Source organism: Anabrus simplex, chromosome 9, assembly GCF_040414725.1.
Source record: "Anabrus simplex isolate iqAnaSimp1 chromosome 9, ASM4041472v1, whole genome shotgun sequence".
NCBI lineage: Eukaryota > Metazoa > Arthropoda > Insecta > Orthoptera > Tettigoniidae > Anabrus > Anabrus simplex.
Window position 1 is genome coordinate 144,634,681 of NC_090273.1, and position 19,756 is coordinate 144,654,436.

A 19,756-nucleotide genomic window follows, 5' to 3' on the forward strand; every position below is an offset into this window, starting at 1 on the left:
ACTACTAACCGCTATAGTGAACACATCATTCCATACAGGGTTGGCATCAGGCAGGGCTTTCGGCCGTAAAAACAGGGCCAGATTCACACGGGCAACACAGTTCACACCCGCAATCCCACCACTGTGGGAAACGCAGTAGAAGAAGAAAAATATTCAGAATGATATATCTAGACAAGTGGACCGAATAAACACGGAAGATTTTATTATACAAATTATTCAATCATCTGGAACTTAAAATGTGATGAATGTAGCAATAGAGAGAAGAGAAATGCGTGGACTCAACTAATGACAATCTCAGTTCAACTACCTCAAAGTTAAGGCTAAGTTTTCTTTAGGTGGTTTTGCTTTTCTCAACTTGGTAACCATTCCCATAATATCTTCTTTCACACTTTTGAAGAGTTCATCAAAAGGTTTCTTTGACATAAAGCTGGTCATCACATAAATACAATAATCAAATATGTATACAAAAGTCCTTTTTCCAAATGATCTTTCAACATAGGATGTGAATGAAACCTACGACTCTCTCTTTCCTTCTTTCTTTTCAACAATATCAAGAGAAGAGATGACGATGAAAAGTGGCAGTAGGCCAGGCAAGGCGGCTAAGTAGCACGACGGGCTACCGCTTGGCGACACAGAATTCATATGAACTACTCTAGTCTATTCTGGTCGCCTAGTGTGAAGCAGCCCTGAAAGACAAGATTCTCTGAGTTGTTGTTATAATAATCATTCTTCAAACAAATTAAAACCAATAAAATAATATATGCCATTTTCTTTTCCTCTGATAGGCAATGCGTTACATCGAAGCGTCATGGCACCGTTACTTATAGTTCAAAATTGTTTCCGAAAAGCTGGATTTGGTGGTATCTGAAGATGATTGTAATATAATCGATGATAATGGTGATGCTCGTGATAATGACAGCAAATGGAGGAAACTGAAAGAGGAGGCATCCTTCGATGATTACGTAAATGTTGACACAAACCTTGTCAATGCAGAAGCTATGACTACCTCTGAGATTGCTGAAGACACACAAAGAGGTCTGAGTGAGAACTGTAATCAAGACGACGACAATAACGAAGAGACGCAGCATACATCAGTGAACTTTAACGACACTGTCAATGCTCTATTATTATTTATAAGCTTCATATCCGTATTGATTGGTATCACTATATAGAAATAAATATTTCTATATACTGTCAATGCTCTACGGACTATCAAACATTTTGTGATGTGCCATAACGTTTTTGAGGAAATGATGGCTGAATTGTACCGGTTTGAGAATACTGTTCATGCCGTGGCTGCAGCCAACTAAAAACAAACCAAGATAACAGACTATTTTATTCCTTTAAGTGATTCTTTTCCCTCTCTTTGCATTTTTTATGTGCGTGCATTTCTTTTGTGTTTATATTCTTTCATACAGCCATATATACTTTAGAATATAACTCGGCTTCATTTACAGAATTTCATTTAAGCGTTTTACACACTTACTTTTTTTCCTTCGGTTCCCTGGAAAATGTATAAACAAAGTTTTACTGTATTTAAACAAAAATAAACATAAATGTTTGGGTGTGATTTGATAGAATCTGATGATGTTCTTTCAAGAACAAAATGTGTCATTCTATTTTAATTAAGCTGTTCCATTTGTAGGTGTAATACTGTTACCATAGAGTAGTTTATACGTTTAGTTTCGGCAGATTGAAGAGCCTAACTGGTATAACAAAAAGGAAAAAAGCCTAGACAGCATGAATACTTTCAATTCTTGCTGGTACAGCATGCAAGATGTTTGAAACAAGAAAAGAGTTGTCTGATTTTAAAATTAATTTTATCATCCCCATACCAAAGAAAGCACATGATGTGTGTGAAAAGACATGTAAAATTTAATGACAAGTTGGAGGCTAAAGAATGTTTACTATTCATCGCTCCAGTCTAACTGAATTAAAAAAATGAAATATTTAAGCAAAATATTAATATGTACTTACAAGAGGCGGATCCTTTTCTTTGAAGAAGCTGAGGTACAATGCCAACTCTTGTGGAGTGATGCTATGTTTAGCAAGTAAAGCCACGAGTTCCAATACTATCCTCTGAAGCTCTATAAGGGAAGGAAAGAAACTCAACTAAGAACCTTCATTAACCAAAGTCATATGGCACAAATTCAGATTAAATATTTAAAACTACATAAGCTGTAGGGCATAAGTTACACGACAGAAAAACAACTTCCTTTTTTCTGCTAGTGGTTTAAAGTTGCACTAACACATTGAAAGTTTTTGGCAATACAAGGATGGGAAAGGGCCAGGATTGGGAAGGTAGCGGCTGTGGCCTTAATTAAGGTACAGCCCCAGCATTTGACTGGAGTGAAAATGGGAAACCACGGAAAACAATCTTCAGGACTGCCGCCAGTGTTATTGAACCCACCATCTCCCAAATGCAAGCTTATTGTAAATAAAAAACTTCCTGTAATTCCCTCGCAGTTGTAGCCATTGTTGATCTCTCACCTGTATATGACAATGTAAATCACAGAGTGCTATTACCGTATTTCTCCAAATCCAAGGCGGTGTTTTACAGCTCGGAATTTCATGTGAAAAATCACAGGTCACATTGCATTTGCGACGGAACAGTAATGAACACCACTGGTAGCTACCACAGCAACCACGCTGCTCCCCCCCCCCGGTCCCCCTTCAACGTCCGTGTCTTTATTATCCATCGCTAACTGCGGCAATGCCTCAGTGTAACGTCACAGAATGACATTCTACTAGCCTCTACAAAAATGCTTCTCAAACCACAGAATGGCTTAAAACATTAGGCCTACTCTCTTGAGCTAATTGCAAGGTCAAACTTAATGTACCGTACTGTACTTCTGAGCCGAATTAGAATAGCAAGGATGCGACCCTTAGAATTCTTAGAAAGGTCACGGTTACTCAGTGACAAAGTTATAAAGCATTTACTGTACCTGACGCTTAGTAAAAGTAACCATTTTATAGACAGCAGAAATATTTTCGCAATGGATCGTCGTATTGTAGAGGCACGTGGAATGGGTATTAGTGGCAAATTTTCAACGGGTTCTCATTGATATTATGATGTCAATTTTAAGTTAACACGTCGAAATGAAGAATAATTGTGTAGCCACAAGAAAATATGGCATAACCAAAACCAATGCTTGATGTTAGCATTATTTCAAAGACAGCTTAAAAATGCGTATTGGATAAAAAATTCATTCAGTGGCCCACAACAAGGACGCTTTACAGAAGTCAAAGGTGAAATTGTGAGGTCTGTGCACAAAAAACGCAAGGGTAAAATGGCCATAACACAAGATACAATACGAATGCGGGCTCATAAATAGGAATTCCCAGAACATTCAAAGGCAGTATCAGATACCCCTAATGAAAATTATTAGGGAAGTTGGTAGGATTTACAAGATACTTATGTGTGTTTTTTTTTTTTTGTGCTTATTTTTTTTCTCAAATTAAATTAAAATTTGCTATAAATAAAATTATGATTTCACGAACCACTTTTTAAGCCCAATTTAATTTTTTTGAAGGAAATAGTGGGGGTTGTCTTGGATTCAAAGAAATACTGTACATAAACTTTACAATCTAACTAACAACTATAGGTTAACTAGGGTGATAGCAAAGTTCCATAACCGCTGGCTCTTCGCTAATTTCCACAGACAAGGAATAGCTTGCCCCAGGCAAGTATATCGGTTCCCATCTTACTGAAACGACCAAACACAAGGTTTAACTATGCTGATGACCTTGCCCTTACTGTTCATTCTCATCAGTTCAAAGACAGAGTACATGCTTACATACGACTCAGACCAGCTTGGTCCATGCTATGAGAGGGATCAGCTCATAACAAATCTTAGAAAGACTCAAGTACGTGGCTTTTATTTGGAACATACGCAGGCTGATGGAAATTCAAAAGTATTCTGGCAAGGGATCGTACCAGATCATTGTTTCCACCCCAGATATCTAGGTGTTACATTACTCTCTGCTCTGCTTTAAGCTAATGCAGAAGGCCTCCTCCAAGAACATTCTCCTCTGGAAATGAAATGAAATGGTATATGGCTTTTAGTGCCGGGAGTGTCCAAGGACATGTTCGGCTCGCCAGGTGCAGGTCTTTTGATTTGACACCCGTAGACGACCTGCACATCGTGATGAGGATGAAATGATGATGAAGACGACACATACACCCAGTCCCCATGCCAGTGAAATTAACCAATGATGTTTAAAATTCCTGACCCTGCCGGGAATCGAACCCGGGACCCCTGTGACCAAAGGCCAGCATACTAACCATTTAGCCATGGAGCCGGACTCTCCTCTGGAAACTGCCAGGAAGAAATTGGGATACTCATCCCCAAACATTACGAAGTGTACTTATGATAACTCATTTATATTCCAGCTCAAAATCAGAGACATTTTGAAATCAGAGGCTATTTAAAACAGTCTATTAAAAAACCCCACAGAAAATAGATTTCACAAATAATGTAAAACCAAATAATCATTAATGAATGTAAAACTGCAGATATTTAGTAGATTAATTTTAGTGATACTGTATTTAGAAATATGATGTTTTAATTAATGACTAGCAAATGTACCCGTACTTTGGTACGGTATTCTACATTGTACACGGATATCAAAGTAAATTACTGTACATGCAATGAATAAGATTTTTAAAAATTGCATGTCTCTTAGCATTATCCATAAACAGCAGAGGGAGGTTCCATACATTGTTTCCAACGTAAAGTGAGAGTTGTGGTGTTGTGATGATAACAACAGGCTCACTTGCCTACTGCCATTCACAATCGAGTACGGAAGTTTTCATTATAATGGGAGGCCACATTACCTACTGTGTGGTCACAATCGATTTGGGGAGTTTTCATAACAATGGCAGGCACCCTTTCCTACTGCCAGTCAAAACTGAGTTGTATTGTTTCATTATGACAAACCCCTTTTCTTAATGTCAGTCACACCGAGTTGGTGAGTTTCCATTATAACAGCAGGCTAATATGCCTAATGGCAGTCACATTTTATATGGGTGAATTTCTTTATAATGGTGGGCACACTTGCCTACCCCCAAACACAATCAGTTAGGGGAGTTTTGAACAAAATTGCATGCTCCCTTGTCTTCTGCCAGTCAAATCGAGAAGGAAATTATTAATTACAATGGTAGTCCCTCCTTACTAATGCTAGTTACAAAGGAGTTGGAGAAGGATCCCATTCCTACTGCCGGTCAAAGTCGATGTGAAGAGTAATGATTACAATAGCAGATGCCCTACTGCTGAGAGTCACAACATCATAAGGACACCCTGCAGTTAATTGAAGAACAGTTCAGTAAAACTAAATCAAGGGACTACTACAAAACCTTCAGAAAGCAGCTCCAAAAATATGAACCCCCGACCCTACTGATGAAGGATGAAGATGGTAAGCTGGCCCATAACAATAAAGACAATGCAGAAATTCTGGCTAAACATTTCAACAAGCTTTTAAATTGTGAGGAACCTACAGAACTCCTTCATTTGGACACCAACACCCCGATAAAAACATCACCAGAAAACATCAATCCCCCCACAATAAAGGAAGTCTACCAAGCTCTGAATAAATTAAAAAACTACAAAGCGCCAGGAGAAGATCAGACCTTTGCGGAAATCTGGAAATATGCAGGAACCTCAGCAAAAGTTGCCCTCCATCAACAACTTGTCTCTATCTGGATTAAAGAAGAACTACCAGAACACTGGACAACAGCCCTCATTCATCCTCTGCACAAAAAAGGGGACAAAACCGACCCTAATAACTACAGGGGAATCTCTCTCCTAGACATAACATACAAAATATTTTCAATAATCATCCTTAATAGGATAAGTTTACAACTTGAGAAAGAACTAGGAGAATATCAAGGAGGTTGCAGACCCTGGAGGAGCTGTCCTGATCAGATCATGAGTCTTAAGTTGATAATGGACTATAACAGGAGAAGAAACAGAGATATGGTGATAACATTTGTAGATTTCAAGAAAGCTTATGATTGCATCCATAGAGAATCTCTGTTTAAAATTTTAAGACACCTTGGACTACACCCCAAATTAATAAACATGATAAAATTGACTCTCACCAATACCAAGTCAAAAGTGAAGTTTAGGGGTGAAACATCAGGGACATTTGAAATTAAAACTGGACTACGGCAGGGAGATGGGCTCTCACCACTATTATTTAACTGTGCTCTAGAAATGGTAATGAGGGAATGGTTTAGAAAATGTCCCCCCAAAATAAAGATTGGCCGAAAAATCAAAACAAATTGTCTGGGTTTTGCTGACGATTTAGCATTACTAGCAGTGGACATAAAAGAAGCAAAAACCCAGATATCAGAACTTCAAAACATTGCAAATAAAATTGGCCTCAAAATATCATTTGAAAAAACAGAAATTATGCCCCAAAAACCAACACAGCTAAAAGAAGTCACCATAAATGGTAATAAAATCAAAATAGTAACTCAGTTTAAATATCTTGGAGAAGTAATAACACATAACTTAAATGAAAAAATCTCAATCCAAGTAAGAACAAATAGATTAGCTAAAGCACAAAAATTAACATGGGATATCTACAAAAAGAAATGTCTATCAATAAATACAAAAATAAAACACTACAACACAGTTATAAAACCGGAAGCTACATATGCAGCAGAAACACTCTTTTACCTGAATAAACAATCAAAGACTGACAGACTTCAGAAAATTGAAAGGAGGATTGGAAGAACCTGTATCAACAAAAAATATCAGAAAGATGGACAGTGGCGGTTAATACCTAACAAAGTCGTGTACAAAGAGCTAGAACCCATTACAGATACTATGCGTAAGAGGAGACTAGGATTCTTTGGACATATCATGAGGATGCAGGACTCGAGACTTCTGAAACAACTAGTACAACACAATCTCGTCTCAAAAAATACCACAACAGGATGTAAATGGATCAGAGAAGTAAGAGAGGATCTGAAGGAAATAGGCCTTACAACAGAAGACACCAAAAATAAGATAAAATTGAATACAAAACTCAAGAATACAAACCTCCGCTTTACCCTTACACAAAACAAACCAACAACACGCACATTTTCAACTGAGGAAAGGGCACGAAGATCGGAGCGTCTGAAGAAGTACTGGGAGGACCGCAAAGCCCGAACAATCCCTTCAAAGAGACCTGAACGACGGACTGACTAAAGTGATCCTATGTGGTCATAAAAGAAGAAGAAGAAGAAGAATGGCAAACACACCCTTACAACATCACAACAAATCGAAGTCAATGAATACAGTATATATAGGTCAACATACGAAGTATATGCATGTTTACAATATCGCAAACCTTCATTTACAGATTAACTGCTGCTAAACAATATATCATATCGATAAACGGATTGTAGCATTGATGAACGACGAAAATACAAGAATGCTAGAAATGAAAAGGGTAGAAAAGAATATAGGCGACTGAACAATCAAGTGGATAGAAGGTGCAAGGTAGCTAAGGAAGAAAGGATGAAGGAGAAGTGCAAGGATGTCGAAGGTTGTATGGTCCTGGGAAAGGTAGATGCTGCATACAGGAAAATCAAGGAAACTTTTGGAGAAAGGAAATCTAGGTGTATGAATATTAAGAGCTCAGAAGGAAAGCCACTTCTAGGGAAAGAAGACAAAGCAGAAAGATGGCAAGAACATATCCAACAATTGTATCAAGATAAAGATGTAGATAAATTGGTTCTGGAACAAGAAGAGGCTGTTGATGCTGATGAAATGGGAGACCCAATTTTGAGGTCAGAGTTTGACAGAGCCGCGAGCGACCTAAATAGGAACAAGGGACCTGGAATTGATGACATTCCCTCTGAATTACTGACTGCCTTAGGAGAAACCAGCATGGCAAAGTTATTCTATTTAGTGTGTAAGATGTATGAGACAGGAGAAGTCCCATCCGATTTTCAGCAGAATGTTGTTATACCTATTCCCAAGAAAGCCGGGGCCGACAGGACTACCGCACTGTTAGTTTAGTATCTCATGCCTGCAAAATTTTAACACGTATTATTTATAGAGCCTCCATGGCTCAGACGGCATTGCGTCAGCCTCTCACCGCTGGATACTGTGGTTCAAATCCCGGTCACTCCATGTGAGATTTGTGTTGGACAAAGCGGAGGCGGGACAGGTTTTTCTCTGGGTACTCCGGTTTTCCCCGTCATCTTTCATTCCAGCAACACTCTCCATTGTCATTTTGTAGCATCTATCAGTCATTAATAAATCACTTTGGGAGTGGCGACCCCATCGTACTAATAGCCTATATATGGTTCGTTCATTTCATCCCTGACCCGGTCAATGACTGGAAAACAGGTTGTCGGTTTTCATTATTTATAAGCAGAATGGAAAGACAAGTTGAAGCTGAGTTGGGAGAAGATCAATTGGGCTTCAGAAGAAATGTAGGAACACGTGAAGCAATCCTGACTTTACGTCTGATCTTAAAGCATCGAATCAAGAACGACAAGCCCATGTACATGGCATTCGTAGATCTAGAAAAGGCATTCGATAATGTGGATTGGATCAAGCCATTTAAGATTCTGAAGGTGATTTGGATCATATACCGAGAACGAAGAATTATCTACAATCTGTATAAAAATCAGTCTGTAGTCATAAGAATCGAGGGCTTTGATAAAGAAGCAGCATTCCAGAAAGGAGCGAGGCAAGGCTGCAGTTTGTCCACCCTCCTTTTCAATGTTTACATAGAACAGGCAGTAAAGGAAATCAAAGAGGAATTTGGAAAGGGAATCACAATCCAAGGAGAGGAAATCAAAACCTTGAGATTTGTCGATGATATTGTTATTTTATCTGAGAATGCGGAAGTTCTCGAGAAGCTGCTGAATGGTATGGACGAAGTCTTGGGTAAGGAGTGAAAATGAAAACCTACAACCTGTTTTCCAGTCTTTGACCGGGTCAGGGATGTAATGAATGAAACATATATAGGCTGTTATTACAATGGGGTCGCCACTCCCAAGGTGATTTATTAATGACTGATAAATGCTATGAAATGATAATGGAGAGTGTTGCTGGAATGAAAGATGACAGGGAAAACTGGAGTACCCGGAGAAAAGCCTGTCCTGCCTCCACTTTGTCCAGCACAAATCTCACATGGAGTGAGTGGGATTTGAACCACGGTATCCAGTGGTAAAAGGCCGATGCGCTGCTGTCTGAGCCACGGAGGCTCCAGTTGGGTAAGGAGTACAAGATGAAAATAAATAAGTCCAAAACAAAAGTAATCGAGTGCAGTCGAACCGATGCAGGAAATATTGAATTAGGAAATTAAGTCTTAAAGAAAGTAGATGAATATTGTTACTTGGGTAGTAAAATAAGTAACGATGGCAGAAGTAAAGGGGACATAAAATGCAGATTAGCATAAGCAAGGAAGAGCTTTCTTAAGAAAAGAAATTTGCTCACTTCAAACACTGATATAGGAATTAGAAAGATGTTTTTGAAGACTTTCCTGTGGAGCGTGGCATTGTATGGAAGTGAAACGTGGACGATAACTAGCTCAGAAAGAAAGAGAATAGAAGCTTTTGAAATGTGGTGTTACAGAAGAAGGCTGAAAGTGAGATGGATTGATCCCGAATCCCGAATGAAGAGATACTGAATCGAACTGGTGAGAGAACATCGATTTGAATAAATTTGATGAGAAGAAGAGATAGAATGATAGGACGCATCTTCAGACACCCTGGGCTTGTTCAGTTGGTTTTTGAAGCAAGTGTAGGTGGTAAGAACAGTAGGGGTAGACCAAGGTATGAATATGACAAGCAGATTAGAGCAGATGTAGGATGCAATAGTTATGTAGAAATGAAAAGGTTAGCACAGGATAGGGTGGCATGCAAGCTGCATCAAACCAGTCTATGGACTGATGACTCAAACAACAACAGCATAAGAAGCCTCATTCAGCGGTCTAAATGGCTGGTCTTAGGATATTTTATCATCCTACCTCATCTATTTATGGGTAAAATTAAGTTAGAAACAATGAATAGGGTGAATGTGGGTAAGGTAAGAATGCATGAGTGGGAAATGCTTAGTAATAATGAAATTCTAAGTTTGCTAGATGTTTTAGGTTTGATTTCAGCAGTAATAGTGAGGGGGAAGTTCCTTGTGACCCTGTGCATGTATTATCACATGAATCGTCCGTAGTGAAAGTAATAGTGAAAGCAATGTTAGCGAAAAGGGTGAACAGCATATTTTTCTTCGCAATTTGCTTTACGTCACACCGACACAGATAGGTCTTATGGAGACGATAGAATAGGAAAAGCCTAGGAATGGGAAGGAAGCGGTCGTGGCCTTAATTAAGGTACAGCCGCAGCATTTGCCTGGTGTGAAAATGGGAAACCACGGAAAACCATCTTCAGGGCTGCCAACAGTGGGGTTCGAACCCATGCAAGCTCACAGCTGCGTGGCCCTAACCCCACGGCCAACTCGCCTGGTGAACAGCATATTGAGTGAAACTGGATACGTGAACAGAATATTCTAGTTATTCATACCTTTTCAGGAATAAGTGGAGTGTGCCCCACCAGTGAAGTTTTTGAAAATGTAAGTAGGGAATTCATTTTCAGGCAGTCAGTACACTGCAGATGAAACCAATAGGTATGCCAGTACCGATGAATTTGCATGAGATACGTGTCAATATTGCTCTTTGCGTTCTAATGGGATTAATACAGAAGCTTACAATTCACAGTTACTGGTGCAAAGGCATAAGTGTTGATACACAATATTTTAGAACTGTCATGCCTTGGCTAGGTTCACTTGAACTGAATAAATACTGTATTTACATTTGACGAACAATGAAACTGCCGATAAATCTGATCCACTTAGTTCTACTTATTGTTCAGTTAGTGTATTGGGATGAATCGCATGGCATTTCTGAATAATATAAAACAGGTACCATGATAATATTAGCAGTAGATCACCCACAGCACTGTTTTAATTGAAAGCATGCAACACCCTTGAAAGATGGTGGATTCCTAGCGATGTCAGTGTACATGGCGGCCACGTGCACATGGGTTAACGGAATCATGGGATAATGTAAAGCCAGAGACATTTGCAAAATCGTCAAAGAAGACTATAAGAAGTTCTGTAACATCAACGGCGATGATGACGCACGAAGCTTGTCAAATCTTAATTTCACAGTTTCCAAGATGTAAAGATGCTAATGAAATCAAAGTTATAGTATCAATTAAGAGCACTGAAATTTTTTTTTTTTTTTTTTTTTTTTTGCTAGGGGCTTTACGTCGCACCGACACAGATAGGTCTTATGGAGACGATGGGATAGGAAAGGCCTAGGAGTTGGAAGGAAGCGGCCGTGGCCTTAATTAAGGTACAGCCCCAGCATTTGCCTGGTGTGAAAATGGGAAACCACGGAAAACCATCTTCAGGGCTGCCGATAGTGGGATTCGAACCTACTATCTCCCGGATGCAAGCTCACAGCCGCGCGCCTCTACGCGCACGGCCAACTCGCCCGGTAAGAGCACTGAATAGTTCGAACTTGCAGATGCATCAATCGTTGAAATGAGTGAACCAAAAGAAGAGGATGAGGAACAAAATTTACAGGAGATGTCTCATAGTGAGGGTCTTGCTGCTTTGGAGGTAGCACTATGCTCCGTAGAACAGAGGCAATTCCCACAGACACACTGCTTATCAAGCGACTGCTGCAAGGAAACGATGCAACATTCACAAACAGAAGTCAGTTAAGGACATTTTCAAAAAGTAAACTTAATTAAAGCCATAACACTGTAATAAATTACAATAAATGGCCTTAGCTTTAACCCATTCCAGTCTGGGCCTTAATATCCCTAACAAACGTTCTGGACTGGGCATTTAAGGATCTTTAAAACATTATATCTCTGTACCTGTAGGAGATATTGGCATGATTCTTTTTTCTTTGTGCTTGTTTGAGCATCTAATTTTCAAAAGCGCTCTTTGTATCCTGTCAACTATTACTTGAGATTTTAAAACTGTTTATGTATTATACCATGTTTTGCGAATGGAGGAAAGGTCTGACGGATAAGGAAGCAAGTACATTTTTCTGAAATATAGTAATATTTACCCTATTTCACTAATATAAAATGTGCATTGCAATTACAAAACAACAACGATAATAAGTACGATATAAAAATAATAATAATTTTTCAATAATAATAATAATAATAATAATAATAATAATAGTAATAATTACAATAATGAAAATGAGAGCTATTACGAAATTTTATTTTAATTGATCAATTTTGTTAAAAGTTACTCAATTGTAAAAAAAATTGTTCCATTTACCACAAAAGACTTCTGAGAAAGAGAAAATACAGTCTTCTAAATAGACAACTTTACTAATATGTAGACAATCTTATCTATTCGTGCAAATATGAAATACGCGGAACATGAGCTAGGCCGTAAAACGAACTCCAATCATAATGAAAAGCAAGAAGTTGTTTTGAATTCATATGTCAATAATATGTTCATTTGCACATAAACTTATAATATATCATAAAATATCGAAAATATCACTTTCGTCAAGCACATGTTTGCTGCGAGAAGCCATGTCTTAGAGCTCACTGAGTGACAACATCTACTGATGCATGCTGTTCAAATATATCGTAAATTCTCTGACTTAGACATATAATACTGCCATCTGCTTAAATATTCTCATAACTAATACATTAGGAAACAGGATGTAACCACCAGAATGCGTGCATAGCTCGTTCTCGATTTTTAACGAATTGTCAAACCTTACTACGGGCTATGCACGCAGCGCGTCCTGAACGTAATTTCGGCCTAGACCGGAAAGAGTTAACTGTTGTTGATTTTATGGTTTACAATTTTCCAAGTTATTCCAAATCTGAGGTGCCCCCACCCACCTTGAATTAACAAGGTTCTACCATATATAAAATGATTTGGCAAAACAGCAGACTTCAACCTTGAGTACTGCCATACAAGAAAGATAAGATGATTATCAGGATGGTCGGGACCTGGTGTGTTGAACTGCCACGGTATTAGTGAAGGTCTGGCAGAAATAATGAAATAGGATAGCTATGAGAGCTCAAACTAACTAGTGGAGGGTAAATATTTGCTTCAGGAGCCAAACAAGCCCTGCAATTGCACTTTACTAAATGCACAAAGACATTATCAAACCTGCTAGTTTGAGATCCGTTGTGGCCAGGCAGTCAGAAAATCCCTCCAACAATTTGGTTATTACACTGTTCTTTGCCAGTACTACACAGTTTTGTGGATTGTCTCTACACAGAGCCACCAAACGCTGAATACAGTGGACCATGTTCTGTAGGTGTAGAGCCTCATCGGGCTTCTGAGACCACATGGTATCGTTGCCATTGATTTCCTTCGTTCTGTTGTCATTTGCCTTAGGAGAACTTTCATAATACCTAGAAATAAGGGAAATGTACATTACAAGAAGGTAATATGGAACATTTCTTCTCACACATACTAAATACTAAGTTTACAATGGAAAGCTGAAAAATATTTGGTTTGGGATCCTATAATACAGAGCATTTGGAAAGTCTGTACTTAAACAACAATTGTAGATTAAGTTGTAAGTTTGAATCAAATGAAGGTTTTTCTAGAATCTTACTGTAAGACATATTGGTAGACATGATTGTTTATTGTTCTTGTTGAACACATCTTTTGACAAGGCGATAAATACACAGAAGGCATTTGCTGAAAAATTCCTAGAAACATACTGTACCTTATTGCAATGCACTTCATTGACTTATTGAGAAATTCTGAGAGGTAGGGTCAGTGTTAGCTGATGAATGAAGTGGAAGGTCACCTATACTAAATGAAGAGAAGCTGCTGAACATTTCAGACTTTGTGAAGCGCAGCATATCAAAATCACTGCACACGTTAACACAAGGGAAGACATTGGGCTTGCAACAGCGTATAAAGCTGTTTGGAAAACAATGAATATGTTTCAATTCAAAGTAATAGTTACGTAATAATTTTTTTTTACAATGTGTTTTACGTCGCACCGACACAGATAGGTCTTATGGCGATGATGGGATGGGAAAAGGCTAGGAGTGGGAAAGAAGTGGTCGTGGCCTTAATTAAGGAATATTCCCAGCATTTGCCTGGTGTGAAAATGGGACACCACGGAATATCATCTTCAGGGCTGCCGATGGTGGGGTTCGAACCCACTATCTCCCAAATGAAAGCTCACAGATGCACGCCTGGTGTAAGAATTTAAAGATGTGGATTATAAAAAATGAATCTTTTACTGTGAATTACAATTCTTATCTATGGGGAGCATAGTGACATTAAAACTGCTTACATAAGAAATATATGATATTGATATAGATTCCTTCAGGGAACCTGAATTATCTGTCCTGAATGAGTAAATTTATGATACCAATATAATGGGTCTGTTATGGACACATGAAATTTTTCAGGTTAACTCATTCCTGTTGCCAGCGTTTTGCCCCACTGTGCCGATTTAGGCTCGTCAGTTGGCAAATAGCACTTCTACCATACTGTGGAGGCCATTGGCACTGCCAGTAGCTATATGAAGCTACCGGCAGTGCCAATGTACTATGAGAGACTTTGTCTCTTCTACATAAACTGAAGCTTGCCAGGCTATCAGATGACATGGATACAGTATGCACTAGCCATGCATCATGGTAGAAGTACTATTTACCAACTGATGAGCTAAAATTGGCACACTGGGGCGAAGCACTGGCAGCAGAAATGAGTTGGCCTGAAAAATTTATTCTGTCCAATAACGGACCCATTATATTGGTATTAAGAAATATATCACAAGCAGTTCTGTGGAAAGTGTTTTCCAATAAAAATTAAGCAGATTCAGACTTGTATACCCGTTCATGGACATCATTTCCAGTATTTGTTTTAAATTCAGAGTGACTTTCCGAACACCTTGTATTTTATCGAATAAAACCAACATACCTTTGATTAAGATGAACTATCAATTCAATGACCAGAGTGCACAAGCTGGGATGAACAATGTTGTGATTTTTGCCATAATCACTCCATGCTGAACCTCCACCAGACTTACTGTCCATAGTGGGGGGATATATTCCAGCCGTAGAACTAGAGTCATCAGCTGGGCCAGCCATTCGGTGGCCATCTAACAGCTCAATATCTGCCTCATAGCCTTCATCAGCAGTAATGTAGGTGTCGTCCAAAGAGCTGCACTCTTCACTCAGCTCATTCGTATCCAGGTCTTCCTCAGCATCAGACAAACTCTCATCCCACGTTGTAGCAATCAACAGAGGAGGCAACTGGAATGAAAGATCAGGTGAGTTCTCTCTTGTTTGGTTACTTCAGAATTAGAGTAAATCTATTATACAATAAAACTGTATGCGGGAGCAATGTTTGTCTGTAGGTCTGTTCTGCTGAAAACTCACAAATGGCTTGAGACATTTCAATGAAATCTGGTGTATGTTCAGGCACATTCTTATCTTAAGTATCTTAAGTATTATGCAATATACTGTAAAGATAACTAAAATGAGGCATATGTAATAAAATAAAATGTAGATCAAGTTTGCAAGAAAAGTTTGACCTCAAATCTTAAAAGCCCTGGCATACTCAAATAACTGCCAGATCTGAACTAGATTTATAAAAAAGTAACTGGAAGCATATGTCTATCTCCAACAGATACCTCACCTATTTTCATGGTTTCTGTCTTAACCCTTTGAACTACCAAATATTAGGAAAAAATTGTGCCCCTACATACTATTTATTTTTCAGTTATTTTAAGGAAATGCAAACTAATATATATATACAGATGTTACACACATATAAAACAGCTTATTTTTTGCATTCTACCATATATTTATGGTTCAGAGAAGTCCTCTCATATATGCAACACTTAAAAAATAGATGTCCACATGAAAAGCAATCTCTCATTTGAGGTACTCTAATGAGGTATCCTTGCAGAGTCTCTGTGTGGTACCACTCTGCATTGCCTGGACAGCTCTAATTTCTTCTGAGTTGTAGCCACTTTGATTGGTAGTTGCCAATATATTGACCCTGAGGCGTAAAGGGAATATTACCAGCGTGAGGGGAATATGGCAAAGTTGTAAGATATTTACAGATATAAGCATTGGTTTCTTTTGTTACATGATCCCAGAACTGTGGGGTTAGAAATTCATTGACAACTTACAATTCTGTAGGATTATCTTCCCTTTACCAAGGAGTGAATTTCACAAACTGGCTTACATGTGACATCATTAAGTTCAGACAAACTCTCATCCCACGTTGTAGCAATCAACAGAGGAGGCAACTGGAATGAAAGATCAGGTGAGTTCTCTCTTGAAGTTCCCAATTCTATTCATTACTGCCGTTCCTAACGCGTGGATGTTGGTGTACCTTTTGTAAATCTTGAATTATCTGCTGGCGCTGGTTCTTTTGTAGTGAATTTCAACATCAATATTCTCAAGCCAATCATGAATAACACCATCTGCTCCATTTCAGGCCGCTGCTATATTTGTTTACAAATAACACGTGGTGAGGTGCATTTTATTTTTCTTATTCCAGGAGCTAGTTACTGTTTATGATATAAAAATGAAGTTCAGGTAGTTCCTGACATCTGTTGGTTACATTTTAAAACTTACAGAACAGACCTCGCATGCTCAGTAACCGTAAATATGCTTCTATAGGTAGTCCGTGTGCACGGACAGATGTGTCTGTCCAAGTATGTCATGAGGTTAACTGTTTACAGAACAGTAACGTGTTAACACAATTATTGCAAAAACCTGACACACTTCATGAAGACAACATAACCTGTAGGCGAGTAATTTAATGACAACGAAAAGGTTTTTTTTTTTTTTTTTTTTTTTTTTAATGGGAAGAATTTCAAATGAATAGTTTTCAAGATATCATCCCTGAAAACATTTAGAAAATACAATAAATTAGCCAAGAATGAGCAGATGGACCAGTGAGGACGGGTTCATTTGACACAGCAGCTGGCTGTTTCTGAAGGCAAGTAGCACAGTTCAAGCTCATTCAAGCTCATGCCTTCATACTGTTGTACACGATACAGCAGTTATCATAATCATCATCACCATCATCATCATTATAAGGATTACGGTTGTAACATTCCCCCAAAAGTCTACATGCTACTTCATTTACCTCTGTCATCAACTTCTGCATCGCCTTCGTAATTTATGAGCTTCATATCCGTATTGATGATTCACACAAATGCAAGGAGGAGAAGAATTCCACCTAATCAATACTGGTTTATTATTGTTATTAAAAATACAGAACCGGTTTCAACCCTAGCGGGTCATCCTCAACTGGACATTCATATTATAACTGTTCATGGATGTGGGTGGTTCATAGTAATATATTTTGTTTTCAATTAAACCTCAGCTAGTGTCAACGGTTTGCAAGAAATTCCACTCACAGGCATGGTCATTCGGCGAGTACCGATTATATATCCCTTTCATTCAACGTCAGGCTCAAAAACATAGAGTAAATTCTACGTCCTACCCAACTACCTAAGGCTATTAAATCATAATTTATGAAATGAGAAGATCGCAATATAATTTTGGAAGGATATTCCACTTTAATTAACTATTCATAAAAGAAATAATAATCATTCAAATAGACAACATGAGGGAGAATACCGATATCACATTAATTAACCTTTGTTGGTTTCCATTAACATTATTATGAACATTTATCTGATGCCTGTCCATCTCTCGATGCCGCAGTTGACTCTTGTTTTATGACTTACTGCACAGCGCTCTTAAGGACACCGTACCTTCCCGCATAATGAAGACTAGGCATCTTCCCTCTTGGTACGATTCCGAACTTACGGACAAAATGCGGGCGAAGGAAAGAGCAAGGAAACGAGCTGCAAGGTCTTTACTTCCTTCAGATTACATCGAATTCGCGGCGCTAAGAAAGGAATACGAACAAATACAGCGGAGAAAGTACAGGGATTATGTCGGGTCTGTTGAGGAAGATATTATCAGACATACACAAAGATTTTGGAAATTTATTAATTGCAAATCAAAATATAGGCGGCTACCATCTATGATATTAATGAAGACAAGGAAATTAGCTCATTGAAAGAAATTCTGGATAACTTTGCTGACACTTTCAAAACATTCCATCCACCCAGTGTTCCCTGTAATTCTCACACTGAACAATTCGGGGAAATGAATTTATCATCAGTAGTAACTTTGGCATCGGAAGTCTGCAACATCTTGAAGTCGATGGATATGAAGAAGTCTTGTGGTCCAGATCAAATTCCAGGAATTGTGTTACGTGTGTGTGCTGAGGAGCTGGCAACTCCACTAGCCACGATAATCAACTGGTCTCTTCGTACAGGCAATTTTTCGTCCGAATGGAAGAAAGGATATGTTATTCCAGTTTTTAAGAAAGGTGACAGATCTTTATTTGTCAATTACAGACCAGTAGTTCTTCTTTCACTCATTTCCAAAGTAGCGGAAAGAGTCGTATACAAAGCAGTGTACAGTGCAGTCAGTGGTTTAATTAATATTAACCAGCATGGTTTTGTCCAAAAACGCTCAACTACCACCAATTGCTGTGTACTCCCACTTCGTATCTAGCGCTCTGGACAATTGCAAGAAGGTTGATGCCATGTACACGGACTTTTCCAAGTAAGTTGTCAGCATATGGCATTCATCGAAGCTTGCTTGAATGGTTTAAATGCTATCTTTACGAAAGAAGGTATTCAGTAAAATACGAGGGTATCATTTCTCGCCCTTATCAGCCTATGTCTGACGTCCCACAAGGTTCACTACTGGGACCTTTATGTTTCCTTCTATTTGTTAATGATCTGCCATCACAAATCCATTCAAGCAACTACCTGCTCTATGCTGATGACCTTAAAATCTACAGGATAATTGAAAAGATAAGTGACTGTGAATTGTTACAGTCTGATATAAATAATATTAGTGATTGGTGCAAAAAGTGGCATTTAACCCTAAATATTTCAAAGTGCAGTGCAATATCCTTCACAAGAAAAATGCAAGTTAATGTATTCAATTATCATGTACGGGATCAAGAAGTAAAGCGTGTTAATAAAATTAACGATCTTGGTATTATCTTTAGTAATCAAAATGGTCTATCTTTCAATGAGCATGTGTTAACTTACAATTTATTAAAATTCGTATCCACGTTATTCGGTGACGAATTATGAAATTTATCTACTTAACATGTGTTAAATATCGTTAACAAGGCATTTAAAACGTTAGGCTTCCTCAAAAGAAATTGCAAGAGTTTTAAATCTGTTGCCCCATTGAAAACCCTGTATTTTTCGCTTATACGATCTAGTCTAGAGTACTGCTCTGAAGTGTGGATTCCCTCACAGCAATACTTAGTTAATGCCTTAGAGTGAGTACAAATCAGATTCTCAAAATGGATCAGTAAAAAGTGTTTTGGTAACAAGCTGTCATTGACAGATTATGATTTGTTTTGTACAAACATGTGTATTGAGTCGCTTAGGACTAGGCGCAGGTATGTCAACGCACGTTTCATACACAAATGTATCAGTAATTTCCTTGACTGTCCCAACTTACTCCAGTTGCTACCAATTCATGTTCCTTCCCGCAATACCCGACAGGCTGTCACCTTTCACTTACCCAGGTGCAGAATGGTATCACACCGGAGCTCTTGGTTTATACAGGCCCTAAGATCCCTGAACGAAATTAGCGGGATAGTGGATATATTTCACTCGTCAGCTAGTGAAATTCGCAGACATCTTATGGACGCTTCATAGACAGAGT

At 38.4% G+C, this 19,756-nt stretch overlaps 1 protein-coding gene across 1 annotated transcript in view; it reads right to left on the reverse strand.

The window, feature by feature from the left end:
* mv (lysosomal-trafficking regulator mauve) overlaps nt 1–19,756 on the reverse strand; it is a 546,555-nt gene that overhangs the window by 423,733 nt on the left and 103,066 nt on the right. The window contains exons 7-9 of the mRNA XM_068229176.1: nt 14,943–15,277; nt 13,164–13,411; nt 1,978–2,087 (exon numbers count right to left, since the gene is read on the reverse strand). Coding sequence (XP_068085277.1) covers nt 1,978–2,087; nt 13,164–13,411; nt 14,943–15,277 — 693 coding nt within the window. The remainder of the gene's footprint in view (nt 1–1,977; nt 2,088–13,163; nt 13,412–14,942; nt 15,278–19,756) is intronic.